Source organism: Oryx dammah, unplaced genomic scaffold (assembly GCF_014754425.2).
Source record: "Oryx dammah isolate SB20612 unplaced genomic scaffold, SCBI_Odam_1.1 HiC_scaffold_23, whole genome shotgun sequence".
In the NCBI taxonomy this organism is placed as follows: Eukaryota; Metazoa; Chordata; class Mammalia; order Artiodactyla; family Bovidae; genus Oryx; species Oryx dammah.
In genome coordinates, this window is record NW_024070207.1 from 53,837,272 (window position 1) to 53,859,472 (window position 22,201).

A 22,201-nucleotide genomic window follows, 5' to 3' on the forward strand; every position below is an offset into this window, starting at 1 on the left:
AATCATTCTAGTTCCGGCTGGGAAGGAAATTTCTTGGCTCCATCACTGCTGCGGATAGGGGGAAAGATGGCCACGGGCATGTTACAGCCAGAATTGCAAGCACTGTGGTTGGGGCTCCCCATTCTCTGTTTTTGTTTTTTTTTTTTTTTTTCTTCTTGTCTTACTCTTTATCTCTGTGGGTTCCTCAAGGTGGTGGGGTGGGAATGACCTTCAGCAGCACTGAGGCTGGGAACACCTCTGATCCAATGGGAAAGCTTGGGATTGGCCTGGCGACCTGGGTTAGTCCCCTCCAAGTGGGGGCGGGAAGGGAGTGTCCCCTTCCTCCTCCTGCTGATGAAATGGGGAGGGGCAAGTTCCTACAGTTCTCAGAGGCATCCTTATCAGAAGGAAGGAGAGAGGATGCTTGGCAGAGGGTAACAACAGCCCTCCCACCCCCGTGATGGGTGAACAGGCAGGTTCCTACTGTTAGATTTGCTATCGGGAGTGGATGCTGACGGAAAAAAGTGCAGCATGCCAAGAGAAGTATGATAGAACCAGGCAATAAAGGTGACTTAGCCTTTAAAAGGAAACCAATCTCCCTCTTTTCCCCCTCCTCCTTTCTCTTAAGTTATTAAATGTGGTAAATAGGCTCTTAGAGTATGATAGGAATGTCTGCCCATTCAGTGAATATTCTGACATATTTCCAGCCCCACAGACAACAACTGGGCTGTCTTGGTCAGAGAATGTAATTTAGATCACTGGTAGAGCATGCCAAGTGTCTTTATTTTACTATTTAGGTTATTTTACACACTGCCTAGGGATTCCAGGTTTTTCTGTCCTTCCAATACACGAGTGTGGATTTCATTAGTGATGAGATTTTCAAAGGTCTGAAACATTCTTCACAGTGAAAGCTACCTGTGAGGTAAACTCTCATAAGTATCTTATGCCCTTTAACTTGATTTCTTCAGTGCTTTCATGAGTTGAGAGAGGAGCCTGGCCTCTGGGGGCCATTTTTAATTCCCTCAGTGCCTAGATTGCTGACATGGTCCTTTAAGTCAGGTGAGAAGAGCCTGACCACTTACCAACCACGGGACCTTGGTCAAACACTAGAGCCTTAGTTTTCTCCTCTGTAAGGTGGGTCACTGTGATGCTCGGGTGAGGCCATGTGCAGAAATGTGTTGGACACTTGAGAGCAGCATGCAAGTGGGAGATGCCGTTTTCTCTGCATTGTTGTGTTCTTGTATAAGGCAGTGGTGGGCGTCTGTGGCACTGGCCTGAGTTTTTGCCCTCTGGCTCCATGAGTTGGTCATTACTGGTGGTACTGCATCCTGGAAGGACAGCCCCAGTGGAGCTGGAGGCAGGCCTACCACTTTCTGATTGGCCTTGTCACTTCTGCACCTCAATTTTCTCATCTCAAACCTGTCGGCTAGTCCCTGTTCTGCCTTCTTATCACTTGTGGTTGTCAGACTCTGATATAATAATGGACTGGTAGAGCCTTTTGTAAGTTGTCAAAGCACTTACAGAAATGTAAGGTTGCATTATTACTACACATAGGACATAACTTCTCTAATCTGTTCTTTCTAAAATCCTGCAATCAGCTTTGTTCCATTAAGAGTCACTTTGATTCATTTGAAATTAATCTCATTTTGTAGATTTAAAGCTACCAACATGAAATTGATTGCACTTGTGAAGAGCATATGCTGTAAGATAAATATTTCATTTTAGAATTAATTTTCTACTTACACTGAGAATATTCACTCTGTATAGTTGTAACTGAGTAATATTTCATTAAAGGCTAGAAAATAACATGCTTAACTGTCTGAGGTCTAGAATCTTAACCTTAAAATAAATTAGTTGGTTTATTTCAAATCACCTTGGAGCCTACTCTTACTTCCTAGTTGTCAGTCGGTATTTCAGTTCTTATAGTAAATGTAAAGGTAACCAAATAGCCTAATTGAAGTTTGTTTTCTAAAAAAGAAGTGTACATATATCCCTAGTCCGTGCTCATTTTTCTCACTCAGAGCCTATGTCTTAAAATATTTTAATTGCACTATTTCTTTTAGTCCTACAGGATCACATGTTGAATGGTGTAAACAGCTTATAGCTGCTACAATTTCTAGTCAGATTTCAGGTTCAGTGACATCAGAAAATGTATCCAGAGATTACAAGGTAAGCAGAATTGAGTCCTTAATTCATTTTCAATATACTGAGTAGGCAAGAAGCTTTGCAAATTTAATTCAAATAAGACTTTGGCCCCCTGATGCTCACTGGCCATTTGCTTGGGAACAAGGGTGAAATATCCTCTGTTGTTAGATCTGAACTTTAGAAGAGACATTTTTACCAGGATCAGGTATATGTGATCATAGTTGCATAACCAAGAGGAAAAGTTGACTTGATTATGATCATTCTTTTGAAAATCCAGTTCCACTTTATTATCTTATTATGTATTTTATTATGTATTACATTTTTAGATTTGATTATAATAAATGCCTATTTTTTATTAGTATTCTAAATTTCAGAAAACATCTGATAGGATTTCTCTAACTTCACAGTTTGTTTCTGTATTTATATACTACCTGTAGGTTTTCAACATTAATATGTGATACTGGAATGCAAAAAAAAAAAAAACTTGTAAAATCTCAAGAATATTGTATGGGCAGCCTCATTTCTTAGTCTTTATTGAATTGAGAAATCTCTTCTTGTTTATTTTAAAAGTTGGATTCCCTGCTTATTCTAAAGTTAAGAGTGATAAACTCCTTGCTCCTTGTCAGCAGAGACTGGGGCTTTTTCTCACCACTGCTCCCTCAGCACGATCCTGGAACATAACAGGTGCTCCATAAATTTATGTTGAATCAATTAACAAATAAAATGCTTGTGTGCTCCATCTTTATTAAGGCTAAAGACTAACTTTGTTTTAATGTCAAGAAACTATTAACAGGTACATTCAGTGAAACCATGTTTAATTTCAGTAGTAGAGTTTGCTTGAATTGAGGTTTCAGTTTATTATAGTCATTTTTGCCCACTGGTAAGAGAGAATAGATTTTCACAAGTATAGACGAATTACATTTTAGTACCCTGAGTCAACGGCTCTCAAAATCATGGCCCTTGCCAGGGATCAAATCTTACAAGCAGTTCAAGAGCTGTGATAACGATCTTAAGTCATTCTTAATAGCTGTCCTTGTTGAAGGGCTCTCACCTCACTTCCTCTTTAGCTTGCCCTGTAACAAGTGCAGAAACTGACTCCAAGGGATGTGTAATTGAGATTTGGCTATGGTGTTTGACTTGCTTCATCCAAGCCACTGGATACTATCGATTATGCCTCCCAGAGGAAGGCATGGCTGTGGCTGAATAGAGATTGGATAATATTCCCAGCCAAAAGAGTGGCAGTATAGTTCTGGATAGGCTTCCCTGCTGTCTGGTTTTTGTGTTTGCCCACGTAGGAGCAGCTGGAGCTCCTGTTCCACAAGAGCTGGTGCGCAGATATGCTGTTTCCAGGTGGGAGAAGTGTTTGCTGTGTCACCTATGCCTGAGTAGCTAGGCACTGGACAGCTGCTGACCCACCGGTCCCAGGTGCCCTCCTGCCCCCACCATAGCTGAGACACTGCCCCACTAGTGAGAGGCTCCAGGACCCTACTAGCCGAGAACAGCTCTCGGACCTTGGATTGATTTTTCTTTATGGACAGTTATGAGTTACCTGTAATGTTTTCATTTATTGTTGAATAGTTGTTAGTGCTATGTGGGTTCTAGAAAAGAATGGTGACCATGTGATAGCTATCTAACATCTACATGAATAGATAAGACTGAATCTATACTCTAACATGAAGCAACTAAAGTTTTTTTTTTTAATTTTAGTCTACGAATTTTGTATAGCAGAATTAGCTCATGTTGGAATGGTTTAACAGATGGTATTCAGAGAAAAAGAATGAGTTTCCATGTTTTGAAAATTGAATTTTAAGTACCTACATCAGATCATAGCTAAAATTTTAGACGAATTATTGTGAGAGCTGGAGAAGGAAATGGCAACCCACTGCAGTATTCTTGCCTAGAGAATCCCATGGACAGAGGAGCCTGGTGGGCTGTATCCATAGGGTCACACAGAGTCGGACACGGCTGAAGCAACTTAGCATGCATGCATGCATTGGAGAAGGAAATGGCAACCCACTGCAGTATTCTTGCCTAGAGAATCCCAGGGACAGAGGAGCCTGGTGGGCTGCTGTCTATGGGGTCGCACAGAGTCAGACACGACTGAAGCAACTTAGCAGCAGCAGCATTGTGAGAGCATTTTTTTTAATCACTGTCTGTTAGATTCGTCCTGCAGCCAAGTCTGCAAATCTGGTGTTAAATTAATAATTCAGGAATTGTTGTGTTTTCTTTAAGAAGAGAGTTCTTTTAAATAATAAAAGCATAAAATGTTTCTAAACCACAGATAATTTTACCTGCTGTGTATAAAGTAGTTCTTGAAATCAGGGTATCCCAAACAGACCTTTGGGACACCTCTGGCATGGGAGCTGTGCCTGGCATTGGCCCTGAGGCCTAGATACAATCCCTTGAGGATTTAGCATGCAGTCATCAGTCAATAATAATACTTGAGATTATGTATTGTGCAAATATCTTATTTGAAACAGGCACTCAATTTGGGGGTTAGTTTATTATAGGTTAGACTCAGTGTCGGTAGTGAAATGGGAGCAGATGTTTTTCTGGAGCAGAGCCCTTGCATCTTGATTTGGAATGCTGATTGTGTTCTCAGTTGTAGCTGCTGAGAGTGGTTCAGCATCCTCACCCTTGTAAGCCTTCTAGCCGATGTAGGGCTCTGTGGTTTTGTCATAGTTTTTTTTGACATATCATCCATTTAATTCTTAAGACAACCCAGTGAGATGGCATTTATTATAATCATCGCTTAACAGGTGAGGAAAGCAAGGCTCAGAAAGAGTAAGTGACTCAGTTCCGTGGTGGCTCAGATGGTAAAGAATCTGCCTTCAATGCAGGAGACTGGGTTTGATCCCTGGGTCGGGACAATCCCCTGGAGAAGGAAATGGCACCCTACTCCAGTATTCTTGCCTGGGAAATCCCCTGGACAGAGGAGCCTGGTGCAAAGAGTCAGACATGACTAAGCAATAACACTAGTATCATGCAGTTAGACTTGGGATTTGAACCCAAGTCATCCTATTGAAAAGCTAGAGTGATTTTAAGAATTTTGTTCTGCCTTCCTGTTCACTATTTTTCAAAATGTGGCCCTTGGGTATTCCCTGGGATGCCTGCAGAAATGCAACTTCCATGGTCTGCATCCCATTCAGTGAATCAGAATCTCTGAGGGCAGGAAAGAGTGGATCTTATGTACTTCTTGTGTACAATACATTGTGAAAAGTTTGGCTTCCCTAGGTTTGTATCTGTTGAAATCAGTGATGATACCATACATTTCTGGTATATTCCCACAAACCTGAATAATTAGCACTCATGTTAGATTTTAAAGTACAGTTGCTTTATTATTTTCCTATATCATAAATTGACAGCTTAGGGTCAGATCACCCAAGGTGATCAGATCACCCAAGAATAACACTGGTGTCACATGAAAAGAGTTAAGATGGTATGCCCATGAACATATTTTAACAGTTATATAATTATTTTAATGTGTAGTAGAAAAACTGGCACATCAGACTTGTGATTTAATAGATGGATGTTATTGCTTAAAGCCAGGCAAAATATGAAAAAATAGTGGATTTAAAGTCAACATAAATACTAATATTAGTACAGGTGACATACAGGTATAGCAAACTAGACTTGTACAGGTGGTAATAAGATGCCAGAAGTTTGGAAAACATTGTCCCTGTTGAAAGAGTAGATAGCTATTATGTGAATTATGGATTAACTAAATTAATAAATGTATGCCTTAATACCAAGTCATCTTGAAGATTTACCTGATAATTAAGACTACTAGAAGAAATGTAATAAAATGTCTTCTTTGCCTACCCTACTGCTAACTCAGTTGCTTCCATTTTTAACAGGCTAAGAAAGAGTACAAATCTCTCTCTTGAATTTGTCAAAACATTTAAGAACAAGATCTGAATGTAATGTTCCAAAGATTAGATGAAAAAAAATACAGTCATAAATTGTAATGAAACATTTTTAGGAACTGTTAGCAGAAGTGACAAAGTTGATGAGCTTCCATTGTTTGCAAAGCAGAACTAGGCCAAGAGGGAACATGGTAGAGCCATACAGACTGTACTGGTTAGCTTTGTAACCTTGTATAACCTCTGAGTATCACTCCCCTTTTGTGTAAATATGAGAGTTTGGATTAGATTTAAAGTCTCAAAATTCCTTTCTTTCTAGAACATTCTTCAATTTTGTTTTGTCCAAAAGGATTTTATTCTGGCCAGCCTTCAGGAAGTTAGGACACCATAGTTCTAATGTGATCGTTCTCTTTCCTCTGGCTCCAACATCACCATCACCACCATCATCATCACCCCTCTGTCCCTGCTGTTTCTCCTACTCTCATCACCACACACACAGTAGCTAGATCTCTTCTTTAAATATTCTGAACAAAAAGGATAAAATGGAGAGGGTCTTGTACTAAATTTAATCATTTAGTAGGTTAGTACAGTGACTAAATTTTGGATCCTAAACAAAAATTTCTAGAAGGGCTTTGGAGGGAAGTGGGATGCAGTGTGTGGGGAAGGCTTCATTATGCTTGAGCTTGATCTTAGTTAATACTTCTTAAATTGAGTACAAGTCTAGAAAGAGGGAAGTTTGAGCATGATCATTTTGAATCCATGGGCATAATCCACTGTTGATAGCTTGGCCTCATGATCTGTTTATTAAATCAGAGTTTGCAAACACAGATGTCTACAGGGGAGAACTAACAAGCTAAACAGACATGGGTGAGATCTGTGGAGAACTGGAGACTGCAATGTGTCCCCTTAGAAACAATTTAATTATAAAAACAGCCGTGCTCCTGCCTGTTTGAGCAAAAGGCCTCCAGTTTGTAATCACTATAATGGCAGAGTACTGTCCTATCTCTCAGGATTACTTGTAGGTAGAATTATTTCTTAAAAATATCAAGGTTTGGGCTTCTGCTTCTGGAAAGATGGGGCAGATGTACTTTTTATTATTTTGCACTCTCAGTATAAATAAATACCCTGGACATGATCTATAAGATAAACAAAAGAATGCCCTGAAAGGTAGAGAGAAGGAGGTAGACTGGTTAGGGACCTCAGGACCCAAGGAACAATGGGGTGGTAATGTCCCTGGATTTTTTTTTTTTACCATATATGTCTCAGACTTGTTGCCAAAGAAGCCAGCAACCCAGAAATGCCAACAGGTGCAGACTCTCTCTCCAAAGGACAGAAAGGGGCAGCTGAGTAAAAAGAAAACTTTTAGACACTAACCACTGTGCTCCAGCCAAACACCATAGAAAAAGCTGCAGCCCCACACCCACCAGCAAGGCCAAGTGGGGAGTCTAGATTTCACCCTCACCAGGCTGCAACGAGGCACACCAAGAATGCCAGCTATGGTGCTGGGAGGCCCGGTGGACAGTCAGGGTTTTTAGCACCGCCCATCGGCCGGGAAGCCATGCCCCCACTGTGGCATCGGTGCTGTCAGTCACACGTGCCCCTGCCACTCCCAGCCGGGCAGCTGTCAGCGGGAGCCTAACTGGACCCTGGGACTCTCACCCCTTCCCAGAAATAACTAGGAGACCCCTGGCCTTTGATGTCAGTGGGGGCTGAGAGGGGAAACTGAACTTGTACCCCAACCCACCTGTAATGAGGCATTGCTCCCCATCCTTCTCCTGCTTGAGCAGTGGCAGAGAAACAGCTACAACAAAAGGGTTAGGTAAGACCCACACACTTAGAATACTCAAAATGGTCAGGTTTCCATTGAAAAACACTCATAATACCAAGGGCCAGAAAGATCTCAAACTGAATGAAGAGAATCAGTAGATGCCAAAACCAAAATGACAGATTTTAGAATTCTGTGAAAAAGATTTTAAAGAAGCCATCATAAAATTGCTTCAGTAAACAATTACAGATATGTTTGATGCAATAAAAACATAGAAAGTGAGAGACAAAAAATAGGAAAGTTTCAGCAAAGAATATGAGACAAGAACCAAATGGAAAATTTTAAACTGAAAAATACAATAATGAAAAAACTCCCCCCCAAAAACACACACACACAAAAAGAAAGAAAAACTCTAAACCCTCAGTGGATTGGTTCAACAGCAGAATAGAGAGGGCAGAGAAAAGAATTGAATGAATCTTGAGGGAATTACACAGAGTAAAATTGCCACTCCCAAAAGGTCATATGCTGTATGATTTCATTTGTGTAGTGAAAGTGTGTTAGCAGCTCAGTCATGTCTGACTCTGCGACCCCATGGACTATAGCCCGCCAGGCTCCTTTGTTCATGGAATTCTCCAGACAAGAATACTGAATTGGGTTTCCATTCCCTTCTCCGGGGGATCTTCCCGACCCAGGGATCGAACCTGACTCTCCTGCATTGCAGGTGGATTCTTTATCATCCGAGATTTCAGGAAAGCCCTTTATTTGTGTAACAGTCTTCAAATGACAAAGTTATAGAAACGGAGAACAGATTAGTGGTTGCTGGGGCCTGAGAACGGGAAGGGCTGGGAGGGAATTGGATGTGGCCATAAAAGAGGAATGTTAGGTGATGAGGAAATTGTTCTGCATCTTGGCTGTGTCAGTGTCAGGGCCCTGGTTCTGGTATTGTTCTCTGTAGTTTTATAGTATACAACTAAAATTTGGTGACATGGTACATGGAATCTCTCTTAATCTTACAACTGCTTATGAATCAGTGGTTATCTCAAAATTAGAAATTAAATTTTTAAAAGATCAAGATTTTTATAGACTGCTGAATGACTCTATATTGCATGTAGAATAAATTTTGATTAATATTTCCAACAAGTCATGATATATCAGAAGTATTATTTAGGAACTTCCCTGGTGGCTCAGACGGTAAAGATCTGCCTACAATGCAGGAGACCCGGGTTCAGTGAAGCATATAGTTATGCAAATAAAAATGTTAGAATGTTTTTACTCCACTATTACAGTCTTTTCGTGGAAAGAAACTCTTAGAGGCATAGGCTCAAAGATAACATTTATTAAAAAACTGATATTTGACTTAGAATCATATGGTTTATCAAAAAGGTCATAAAATTTGGAGTTAGGGCACTTTGCCTTGAGTCCCACCCTGTACCTGACTAGCTGCTCAACAAGTTACTTTATCTTGCTGAGCCTCAAGTGTTCTCATCTGTAAAGTGGATGTTATAGCGGAGGCTTAATGTATTAAAAAGGGCAGCATATGTGTGAAATGCATGCAGTGCTCATTTATAGTATGCTATTACTCTATGAAAATGTATATGATATGTGAAAATGAGTACAAGAGGAGTGTATTATAATTGCTGAACACAGGTCCACTTCCAAAAACATGATGTGAGTACCTAATGTGCACAGGGGCTGGGCTGCATGGAATTCATAATAGAGGGAAGAGACTCAAAAAAAATGCAGTACAAGTTGAACTGTAGTGAGTGGTTGCAATAGACAAGGAAACAAGGTGTGGTGGGAGGAGCCAGACAGGTAGAACAGGGCATTCTGGGCATGTGCCTTGAGGCCCTTGGTCAGCCAACTCAGAATGGGAACAGGTTTAGGTGGGGCTGTGTAGAGATGAAGAGCATCATACTGACACCAGTCAGCTTAGGTTGGAATCCCCACCTACTTAGAACACTTGTGACACCAGACTTGTGACACCAGTTTGTTCCCACACTGGCAAATTCTCCCATACCAGATGAGTGTTCTATGATTCAATTTGGTTTTGATACTCACTGGAGTTAGTGCAGACCCCACAGGTTAAGGGCTCAGTCCACAAAACTTCTCACTTCAGTTTTCCAGTTTCAGGTAGTGGGTTCCCAGGTTATCTGGAACTTCTGCTTGGCTTGGCTACAAATTGGGGGGTGCCTACAACTCCCTCTCTGAGTTCGATCATTTGCTAGAACAACTGACAGAACCCAGGTAAACAGGTTTACCAGTTTCTTCTAGGATAAATGATGTAAAAAATGATACAGCCTGTGCGGCTACCTGAGGTCTTGAGGGCCATCAGCGCTGGTTGCAGGATTTGACTTCTGAGCTGTGCTTTAACCATTGTGCTGATTGCCGCCCCCCAACCCCACACCGAGTTTTCTGAACTCTTGCAAGGAAGCTTAAGTGGCTCCTCAGGTTTGGGGACTGGTCAGGACCTCACAGCCATTCGTAGACTCCTCTTCTTTTGTATGTGTAGAAACTGAGGCTGGGTGTGGGCACGCAGAGAGAGGCTTCAGCCTCCTCACTTCAAACCACTGCTCTCTACCTTTGATCAGAATCACATTCACATGTAAGGCTCAGGGATGCTGCTTGTAGTGCTGTTTTTTAGTTGTCAATTGTTACTATCTCTTTATAGACAAAACATTACAAAATTAATTGCAGTTTCAGAGCAAATGTGAAAATAAACATGCTGGAGTGGAGGTTTGGAGGGAGCAAGGAGAAATGAGGGAAGAGGTCATACTGTTGCTTTCTTCACCCACCCTGGAGAGAGTTAAGAGGGAGTGGAGGTACATTGGATGGCTTTATTCCTGTGCATTAATTACAGTGGCACCACACTGAGGTGGTGTAGCAGACTATCTGGGTATAAATACTTGCTCTACACCTTGAACTTGGCCAGATTACTTAACTGGACCTTGGGTTTCTCATCAGGAAATGGGGCCCATGATAGTTTTTATCTTACAAGGTTGTTCTGAGAATAAAACGTTAGTACATACAAGGTTCCTAGAAGAATGGCTGCCACCGAAAAATCATTTCATGATTTTTTTTAATGATGCAGCTGCTGCAGAAGGACAATAAAGGGACTAGAAATTACAATTTCAATCAGCAGATTGGGAAGAGGGAGGGAGTAGTATAAGAAAGCATGTTTCCTCATCTAGCTAGGTCACTAGCTACTGTTTGAAACTAACCAGTCAAGAAGTAGTGGTATCGTTTACACATTATACAATGAAACTTTCCAAACTCTTCCACAATTTTATAATTTATGTTCAGTTTTTGTCATCATTTAAAAATTCTGATAATATGATTTATGTTATAGTTGGATAATATACAAATGTATATAGATCTTAAGTTTCTTGCCAACTCTCTACCTAAAAAATGTTCTTATCTTCAAGGAAATTTTTATGATTTATATAGCAAAGCAAATTTGAAACTTAACTTACACACACACACACACACACACACACACACACACACATGAAACCATTACCTTTTACAGATTTTCACCTTATATAATGATTTTAATAAAAAATTCATATATGTTCTAGGAATGTGCTAGTCACAATGCTCACTTTATCTCGTAAGTCATGATACTCCCTATCCCTCTATCTCATTGAAATAAATAATACCTCAATGTCATTGAAATAAATAATACCTCAATCTTTTAGACATTTGTGCCTCATCACTGAACTCTTCTGTTGTTTCTAATTATAAATACTAAAACTTTAATTATTAAGTAATACATCATTTTCATGGTATGCTGTGTATATATGTGTGAAATGTACTACTGGAATTTAATGCAATTTTAGTTATGCTTCTGAAATAGATGAATAAATATTAACTAAGTAAAAAAGAAGTAGTGATGTAACCATATTTATGGTTATGGAGGCATAATTTTAAAAATTCTCATTAAATGTGGTTATCACTGACAAATGAAGTTGGGGAGGGGAGCCTCTCTATTTTGGGCTTTTTATTACCATGGATGTCCCATTTTGAGTTTTTTCAAAATTAACATAAGTGTGTATATTATGTATTTTGTACTAACTTTTCTGTTGTAATTAACAAATGATAAATGTCACATATTTAAAGTATAAAGATGGATGAGTTTTTGATAGGTGCCCCCTTATGGCAGTATCACCACAATTAAGATAAACATATTCATCACCACCACCTCCTCAAAAAAAGGGGCAGATTTAAGCTTCTTAGCCTAAATAGTCTATATTTAGGGATTTCTGGGCTTTAATTCCCTTTGAGCTATAGCATCCCTTAGTTCCGACACCTTTTTTCCTTCAAAGAGTATTTTCTTTTAATAGCAATACAATGATGTTTTTTGAAGTGTGTCCTCATATTCACGTGATCCTCTTATCTATCCTGAGTAAAACCTATGAAGCTAATAAGAACCTCCAGTGATTTTTTTTTTTAAATGATGATTTCTGTAGAACCTCTGGCATTCTACCATATGTAATGATGATCGGATTTTGGAGTCGAGAATGGGGAACAGATGATTCAAGCCTTCCTCAGACTGTTAGCACTGTTCGCTTTTCAAAAGTTCCATTGGTTCTCTGGGCCGTTTCCCGAATGCTCCTGCTGCACGTTTCCATGTGCAGCAGTCGGGGCTGGGCTAAGGTGAGGGAGGCAACTTCTACCTCTGAGGCGGCCGCATCAGGGGGCTTAATTCTGGAGTCCCAAGTGCAAATTGGAAATAGAATTCCTATAGAAACCAGATTAAGATTGTGCTTAACTAGGCTTTGTGATCCCATTAACACCGTGGCTGAGCTGTGCTCCGCGCCAGCTGTGGACGCTTTTGTGGTTTCTTGGTTCGGTTTTGTTTTGTTTCTGTGGGCTGGTTTGGGAGAAGAACCACCTTTTTATATCATTGTTTCTATGGGGAAAATGTGTTCAGTATTCCAAACAGACACACAAATGAACTTTCAAACACAGCCTGTTCACACTGTCTTGTAATAGCCCTTGACAGAAGGGGTTTGTGTTTAAAATAATGTAGTTTGTCTTAGGCTAAGGGCGATAAGTTTCTCCAAATCATAGACTTACCTACAAATTACAGGACAAATGTGTTAGGATTGATTGGATATTCAATGAAACTTAGAGGGCAAACATGTTAGGATCGACCTGCTGGGTTTTATTTGGAGTATTATGATGTTTCTTAGAGCATGGGCTGGCGAACTTAACAGCATCTTTCACAGGTCAATAGTGATGTGTCCATGATGATGATGTTCTGTGTTTTAACTGACAGGTTTTCAGGAGGCCTGATATAAGGGTAAGGATATTTGGTTTTCAGCACATGGGCCTCCGCCTTGTGTGTCTCTGTGCTTTATCGGACACTTAGTCTATTTAGTATTCTTTGCCTTCTCACTGGTTTTATGAGTCACTCAGATCAATTCGCTCTGCTGTGTCATAGCTTTCAGTGTTCACTAGAAATGCTTTATTTGTTATGATGTTTTCATATGCAAAAAAGCCAATGTGTGTGAGGGCAGGGTGCTAAAATTTGTTTCCAGTGTGCAATACTGACTTTTGTTGTGTTACAGGAATTCTGACCAAGTGGGTATTCATGGCATGGGGTTTATAAGTCTAGGCCTACAGAGTCCTGCTCATTTAACCTTTTTCATCACATAATTCATGCTAGAGTATTTATTAACAAGAAAAACAACAAAGTGGTCAGTTGTCCATCCTGAGTAGGCAATCTAAGATTTCAAGTCTTGATTACAAGATCAAGTAAGATTTCATGTTTGCATGCTGAATCCCAAAAGCAGAAGTGCTAATCTTGAAGATGAATTTAGCAAAATCAGCCCCATTTAGTATTTCTTAAAATACAGACGTAGCTGTTATAGCTAGTGGATTATAGTTTATATTTTCCTCATGATTTTCCTTCCCTTTATTTCAGAATGTTCATAAAGCAAGACAAAGATTGGTAATGTGCATGCATTTAAACCTGAGTATCAGATGTTGAAAATTAACCTTGTTCCATTAAATGAAAACAATGTGGATTTTGACAGAATCATTTAGTGACTTCGGTTTTAAACTTTTAAAAATAAGCAGGTTAAATCAAATTCTTGGATTCTAGTTGGTTTATCTTTGTTTAATTTTGTTTTCACCATGTTTTCTTTTGCTCATGGGAATCATTTTCTTTCATTGATTCACATTGTTAACTATTAGTGTTTGGCTTTACACTTGCATGGACTTTGAAATGCTATGTGGGTTTTTTTTTTTTTTTTTGGTTGTTGTTTGGTCATTCATTCTTCTGTTTTTTAAAATTTTTATCAAAGAATGATTCCATTTTCTTTGTATTAAAAAAAATGGAAATTTCAAAAAACTGGCTGTGTTTAACAATTTGTCCTGCTCTGAAGGGTAGCAGTACCAACTGTGTACTAAATTCAACCTGATGATAAACTATAAAAATATTTTAAGTAGCTATTTTATTTTACTGACAAAAAGGAAAGGTGGGGAAGAGTAAATTCTTTTGAAGCTTTGCTACTTATTCACTGATTGCCTTTTAAAGAAATATAGTCCTTGGGATCAAAGTTTCTTGAAGGAAAAATATATTGATGCTAAATTTTAATATTTTCAGCCTCAGAGACTTGATATAACTTTTTTTTTCCTAGGAATACATTATTTATTTATTTTTTAATTTTTTTATTTTTTACTTTACAATATTGTATTGGTTTTGCCATACATCAACATGGGAGAATGGCATTGATATAACTTTTAAAAGGGGTTATAATTTTGTCATCTTCAATATTCATGCTCATTATACCACAGGCTAAACTAAAAGTCCAAGGTTTTAGGGTTTCAAAAGCTCATTCTATAAAGAAATTAAGAATAGTAATACATGTAAAGGGATTGGAAAATTTAGATAAATATATGTGATATTTTAGCTATTTTTTGAAGCACATTGATACTGTAATTAGATTTAATATGATTTTGAGTCATAAATCACAGTATTTAATTAGCAATAAGCAATAAGTAACAGAGCATTTGTATGTATTTGCATATGTATGACCCCAGCATGTGATATGCACATGTGCATGTGTGGAAATGTTGTTAATTCCAGTGGCATTGACATCTGGGCAACATAATAGTTCCTTTTAAAAACATATGTCTACGAACTGCCTTTAGATTTTGGCTGGATTTTGGTTGCTGCCCAATCTCTGTGGTCTGGTTTCTTTTCTATGAGCATGTTATGCATCTGTGATTTTGATTCTTTGCTGTACGCTGCAGTATTGCTTGATTTTAAAAAGACAGTACATTCTGTGTAACCCATGATGTTTGTTGCTTTTCATTTTACACCCCAACACAAACACAGAGTAGATACTCCATTTTAGGCTGAGGATGCTATAGATGGCCTCCACGTTCTTTCCTTAACTCCAAGGGGGAAAATACTGGGATTTGCAAAACCATGAAAGGTGTGTTACATGCTTACTGTCTCTTTAAGAAAGAACTTCTGTCCTTTCACCTGTCTGTTTGCACGTGTTTCTCTCCCCCCCCACCCTTTGCCTTTTCTTGTCCATGCACCTGGTGCTGTGCAGGAGATTCAGGAAGAACACAATGGCTACCCTTCTGAAGCTGAAGCTGATCAGGTGGCAAGTTGTACATGTTCATCTGTTTGTAGTTACAGACCGTGCATTTAGAAGCCATTTCATACTAGATTTCTAGGCAACCAGCAAATGCTTTTTCCACTACAGTAGCACTCTCCTGTCCAAGTTTGGTAGATTCCATTATGACATTATTTGCAAAAATTGGTTTATCCAACATTTTGTCAACCAGAAATTTGTTCATCTCTGCCTCTCAGTTTTCCAAGTAGATTTACTGATGGGAATAATGAGCCTCAGTCACAACATGATTCTGTAGCGCCTTCACAAAGACTTAGAGGGGCAGATGCACACACTCAGGGTGCTCCTCAAGGGTGCAGACTTTTCTTTATTCAAATTTGCAAGGTCTGTACCCAGCACAGCACCTGGCATGCTGTAGGTGTTTATGGAATGAGTCCATGTATTTTGCAGAAGGAAAAAAAAAAATCATTCATCGAGGTTTCTTCAGTACTTGCTCTTTGCTCAGTGCCTCTGGACTCTGGAGAGATTTAATGCAGCAGAGCTTTCCCCAAAGCTTATGTAGAAACTGAGTATATGAAACCTCTAGAGGAGCTGCTCCAGGGAAGCTTGGTAAACTCCCAGTGCTCAGCTGTCCCTTTGTCCAGCCCACCCTCCTTTGGTGACCCTGGAAGTACCTTGCAGAGGCCCGTTTGAAAACCACTGCTTTCGGCAGGCAGCTGTTACAGAAACTATCCACCCAGCAGCCTGGGTTCAAGAGGAGAAAGCAGTGGAGAGCCAGCAAGTTGGTGACCTTCCAGGTCACCAGCAGAGGTCTGGGCTGACATCATCAGAGAGAATTCCTCAACCGGGCAACACTTGGAGCAGAGGCCCCAAGAGGGCTGGGTGTATTCATGAGACATATTTTATCCATAAGAACATTCCTCTTTAATGATGTACATGGGTTGGATAAATCAAGGGTCAAATCATGTCCTGTGCAACTTGGAAGTTGCAGTCAAAGCTTAATATAGCACAAGTGTGCGTCCTATCTCCTAACACCGGCTTTTTAGAGGGAATCTACTGTCCTCGCAAAACAATGAGGCTTTAAGATCCATTCTCCTCTCGAATTCCTATGCTAAAGCTGAATGTCTTTCCTGTACACAGTGAACTTTTTATAGGGAGATCTGAAGCAGTGGGATCAATGATTTGTTTTATTCTGATAGTTGCCTTTTCATCATGTACAAAGCATGTCCCAGATTTAACTATTTTTAGTGAGAGGTTTGTCTCTATCCCATCAACACGTTTCATGCCTCATATAAATGCACGGATATTTCATGCCAGATTTAACGTAACTGTTAGAAGAGAAACCTTTGATCCCTAGCCTCTATCTTGAGAGTCTTGTACATTCTCAAAATGGTCCAGTCACTGCTGCCTCCCATCAATGGCATCTTATTAGTTAGTCCTGGGTTGAGGACTTGAAAGTGTGTGAAGTGACTTGCTATAAAGTGAATCAGACTTTCCCCCACCTCTTCCAAATTCAGTTGATTAGAACAGATTGCTTTAGTAAATATATTTTAAAATAACCTATTCCCGTTTATTCTTGAATATCAGTTAACGGTTTTAAGTCTATATGATAATATTTAGCCATTAAAATAAGCTGTAAAAGTGTAACATTTGAAGTTATTTAAAACTTGAATATTGATTAAAATAGCTTTCTCCCTTTGTAACTATATTATAAAATCAGTCACTAGGTTAGGCAATAAATTAAAGAAAGAAGACTTTCAAAATAAGGCTTCTGTGAAGATTGGTGATTTTTAGTGTTTCTAAAACTGGATATTGAAAAGTATAAATATTGGTTTATGCTTTATTGTGTCAAAGCTGTATTTCCAAAACAGGTATGAGTATAAATGTATCCACAAACACTTCTCTGTGTCCCCTTTAACAGTTTTCTGCATCCCTAAAAATGTTGATTGAGAAGTGTCTTAAAAACCAATCTGGACTAAAAGTTTAAACTGAGTAAAATTGCTTGGAGGTGACGATGAACACTAATCTGTAGGAGGAGGAGGAACTGTGTCATTTTGTGCCCTCCCCAAACAAATATCATTTGACCAACATTTAGCATTGAATTCGCTCTTTATATTTTGACATTTTCCCTTCTTATTTTATAAAATTGGATGAACCTATTATATATAGTGTTTTTAATTGGACCTTTAAGACCCTTTATAAAATATATTGAAGTATTCTTATAACTGTGAAAAATAATTATTTTGAATTTTCAATAATTTTGACTAGAATTATAAAAGATACCAGTTTTAGTATTTTGCTTCATAAAATTATGTTGAAAACTTAGGACTATCTACTCTGTTTTCTGCCCAACACTAGTGGCCTCCTGATGTTAACAGGTATTTTTTGGAGAAAGCAGCCCCTGATGGACGAGGTAGGGGAAATGCAGCATACTCTAGCGCCCTCTGGCGGATCCAGCCTGCATTAACATGCTAAAGATTTGTCTCACTAAAAAAAAAAAAAAAAAAAAAAAAAGAACCCAGCTAAACTTGTTTCCTTTAACCCAGCATTTCCCAAACTTTTCCAAATAAGTCCTATTCGCATCTCTTGGGAATTTAGTGCTCTATGAAATACAGCTTGGGAATTTCTGGGGTTTTGAACACCTTACTCTTACTCATGACACATTATGTCAGAGATCCCCAGAGAAAGTGACCAGTTTTCTTGGCAGTATCGGACAAGGTGGCAGTACCTTGGAATAGGCACAAAGTTCAGGCTGTGGTCCCTAGATTTGTAGTTCAAGAACACCATTTTCTCAGCTCCCCTGAGTTATCTGGTGCTATCCAACCAGGCTTGCCAGAGACTGGCTCTACTGGTTCATAGTGCCAATCTGGACATTTAGAAATGTGGGCATGTATCCTTCCACCCATCCAAGACATCCTTTTCCTGGTGATATTGTAACAGGAACCCTGAGACCTCTTTAGGAATTTGCTAGGTAAGCGTGGAATCAGCAGTGTGAACTGACTGGGGAGAAAAGCCTGATGAACAACACACCCTACTCCACAGGAGTGGATGAAATACTCTTGTCTGCCAGTTGAGGGCACATTCTCGTGGCCTGTATACACACTGACAAGCATACTCGCCTGTCCTCCCTCCTACACATTGTGTAGCTGCAGGAAGCTGGGTTGGAGTAGGGAAGCTTTCTTATTTTATAAAATAAGGCTTTATAAAGTAGGGCTTTCCTTAGTAAGAGACCCTCTCTGCTTTCTTAAATTAGACTTTGGGGTTTCCCACACACTCTTATAGCTGGGCCATTTCTACAGCTGCTTAAGCATCTGCATCTAATGATTTTATTTGTACTAGTTTCACGCTCAGAAGGTAACCTTTTTTGACCTTATTTCCAAATTCTGGAGGCACCTTGTAATAGCTGTCTGTGTAGTGATTACAGTATCTATCTGTCATGTCAAACCATCTCTGTATTAATGCTTTCTAACTGTGAACTTTAAGTATGTGTAACAATTTGCTCGAATATGCAGCATGGTGTCCTGTGATGCGGAGCTTTGAAATTGTCTTGTAAGGGGAGGGGGGCATACATTTTGCACGCTTCTGTAGCCTCATAGCAAGAGCACAGAGCACTACCATTCTTCCCAGGTCTACAGATGGAAAGGGAGATTTACTCATGTTTGGTTTCTTGCCAGGCTCTAAGGGATGGAAATAAGCTGGCACAGATGGAAGAAGCGCCACTTTTCCCAGGAGAATCAATCAAGGCCATTGGTAAGTTTAACGAGTACATTTTGCTCATGGAGATCCGTAAAATGACATGGCACATTACTCGTAAGCACAGGTGATGTATGTGCTGGAGATCAGCCAGATCCATTTAATTTGGGGACAAATGGATGAGACCTTGTCCTTCTTCATGTCATCATGACCTTAAGAGACGAGGGACTATAGAGGATCCCTTGAAGCTCCAAGCGAGTCTCGGGCGGCAGTACCAACAGAAGAGGGGCCCAACTTTGCCCCATGAACTGAGGCAGGTGAGATTCTCACAGTGATGTCAGTTCGATGATTTGTTGGAAGCCTTCACTGAAGGAAAAGGTCCTGAGGGATGATCCACATCATACTTTCAATGGCAATTTTGAGAACTTGGCAAAGAAATTTTAGTGGCTTTGAAGAGTCCAGAAAGTACAATTTTAGTGCAGGAAAAAGGCATGTGCGCCCACCCTAGATTATAAGGGCAGAGGCCTGCAGTGGATGGCTAGGCATTTGAGCTGGCAGTCCACTGTGCCAGGCTGGGTGGGAGGGCAGCCAGCTGGGACCACTTCACCTCACGATTGCTGGGGTTAGGGTTGGCAGCCTGGTGTGCAAGGCTTGGTGTCGCCTTCTTCCCTCCTGGCTCCCTCCCAGAGGCATGTGGCCAGTCCTGGAGCATGGTCATGTTGTGTTTGAGTAGCTGGGCTGTCCTGCCAGGACCTTCACACACATTCTTTCTCTGTGATAGCCTACTTCATGGCTCTGGGCTCTGTCCATCCCAACCTGAGTTTTGAAACAGTTTCTCTCTTGGGCTTCAGGAACTTCATCCACTCCTGGTGCTCCACCAGCCTCTCTGGCCTTTCCTCCTCTGGGAGCATTTCTAGCCCTGCCTCTGTGTTGTTTTGGGAATGATGGGACTAAAATGCAGAGCTAATTCTGTTATGCCTCTCCTTCTACTCCAGACAAACAGACTACACAGATTTAAAGTGAATGTGAAGAGTTTTGACACTTTTATACACCTGGGAAACCACCATCACAGTCAAGATAATGAATATACTTATCACCTCCCAGAAGTTTCCTTAGGGCCCTTTATAATCCCTCTCACCCATGCCTTCTGCCCCTTTCCCAAGCTCTAGAGGGTTGTTGATATTTTCTAGAGTTTTATAGAAATGGAATCATTGAGTATGTCCCTATGTCTGCTTAATTATAGTGATATTCACCCATATTATGAGTGCTGTGGTCAGCAGTCATTCCTTTTCATTGCTGAGTCATATTCCATTGTGTGGATACATCACAGCGTGCTGATCCATTCACCTATTGACAGACACTTGGGTTGTTTCTGTTGTTTGGCTATTACAAATAATACTGCCATGAACTCTGATGAACAGGTCATCTCTGGCCTCGTGTCCCATCGTCCTCATGCACCCTTGGACCCAGCCACACTAACCTCTGGCAACTTGTTGACCTCTCCTCCCTTCCCCTTCTCCAGCCTCCCTGCTGAATTAAGTCATTCCTTTTCTGAGCTCTTATCACATCAAGTCCACATGGTTCTGATAACATTTATCAGGCTCTGTGGTGATTTTCTGTGTAGTATCCCTCAGGGGTTACCTGGTGAGTAGGAAGGAATCTTGTCATTTATACCTAGAACCCCAACAATAGGAGCCACTCAGTACATAATGAGTTTTATAAAAGTTTAATGTAAGTGTTTTGAGAATTTGGCTGAATGACAGCTTTAGTGCTGTTATTTATCCCCTCGGATTCATCAGTGACTGTGTCCATTCTTGAGCTTTCAGTGGAATGGCACTTTTAGTGGAATAGCACTTTGGGAACATTGGGAAGATGTGGTATCTTTGTGACTGGTGTGAGCTTCCCAACATTCGTAGGAGTCCTATGTGTTGTTGATTTTGATATGAAGGATGTTGCTATTGATATAAACATTAAGAAATATGGAAGCTGATGAAGAATTTGAAGCAAAGAAGTCTTTCCCTACTTCCTTGACGTGGTTTGGGTTTTTGCCATCTGTAAAGCAGTTTTTTTGGAGTTGCTTCAGGGGACATTAGCTTTAGTTAGTTTTCATTAGTAGTGATTTATGAAATGTAGCCCAGGATCTTCAGAGTTTAATTAATATGTTTTTGAATGTGATTAATTTATCACTCAGGGAAAATGTGAACTATTTGGAAAGAAATGACAAAATGTAACTTATTATGAGGCTCTTTACTTAAAACCTCATTAGGTAGCAAATAAGACTTTTGTTTTAAAAATGGAATTTTATTAGAAGACTATCCATCTATGCCTTTATTTAAAGTAATGAAAAAATTTAAATTCCTAGAAAACTAGAATCACACATTTGTGGAAACTCATGTTAAGATTTATTGAAACACAAGCTAATGGCACTAGATGCTATTTGGGGTTTTTTCTTTCAGTGAAAGATGTCATGTATATCTGCCCATTTGTGGGAGCAGTGACTGGCACCCTGACAGTGACGGACTTTAAGATGTACTTCAAGAATGTAGAGAGAGTGAGTATTTAAAAATGGGTTTTATTTTTTAAAATGTTGCAGAAGAAAGCATATAATAAAGAAGATAGTAAAAAGTATCCTGAAATCCTACCACTCTGAGAGAAACAGAGTCAGTTTTAAAATGTGCCCATTTTAAGATGTGCAAGTAGATTTTATATGTTGAAAAGAAGTATTAAAGTAAAGTAACACTTTAAAGTAACACTTTCACGGGGGTGGGGGTGGGGTTTAATTATACTCTTGACATCTACATCACTAAGTAGGTGACAAACCAGACCTTGGTGTCTTAGCCAGAACCAAGAGGAAAATCAAAGTAATAAGCAAACATGTTTTTAGCCAGTGAAGACTTGAATTGGAAAACTCTGTTGACTGACACTGATTGGCATTCATGTTCATCTGTGAACCCAGGACCCACATTTCGTCCTCGATGTCCCCCTGGGAGTGATCAGCAGAGTTGAAAAGATTGGAGCACAAAGCCATGGAGACAACTCTTGTGGCATAGAGATCGTGTGCAAGGTACGGTGCAGACAGAGAGAAACTGAGGTGCGGCAGCCAGCTGGAACATCCTTGGGCTCTTGGATAGTAAGAATAATTTGGACGTTAGTCACGCAGATGT

General features: G+C 39.8%; 1 protein-coding gene across 5 annotated transcripts in view; it reads left to right on the forward strand.

Annotated features, from left to right (window-relative positions):
- The window catches only part of MTMR1 (myotubularin related protein 1), a 59,803-nt gene that overhangs the window by 3,835 nt on the left and 33,767 nt on the right, over window positions 1–22,201 (forward strand). For 2 of the 5 annotated variants that reach the window (XM_040265428.1, XM_040265429.1), the window contains exons 1-3: window positions 14,458–19,094; window positions 21,494–21,588; window positions 21,994–22,101. In XM_040265428.1, the coding sequence (XP_040121362.1) occupies window positions 18,980–19,094; window positions 21,494–21,588; window positions 21,994–22,101 (318 nt within the window). In that variant the 5' untranslated portion in view covers window positions 14,458–18,979. Of the gene's footprint in view, window positions 1–2,042; window positions 2,149–13,030; window positions 13,055–13,678; window positions 13,706–14,457; window positions 19,095–21,493; window positions 21,589–21,993; window positions 22,102–22,201 lie in introns of those variants that run through there. The other 3 variants (XM_040265430.1, XM_040265431.1, XM_040265427.1) reach the window with 3 other exon arrangements.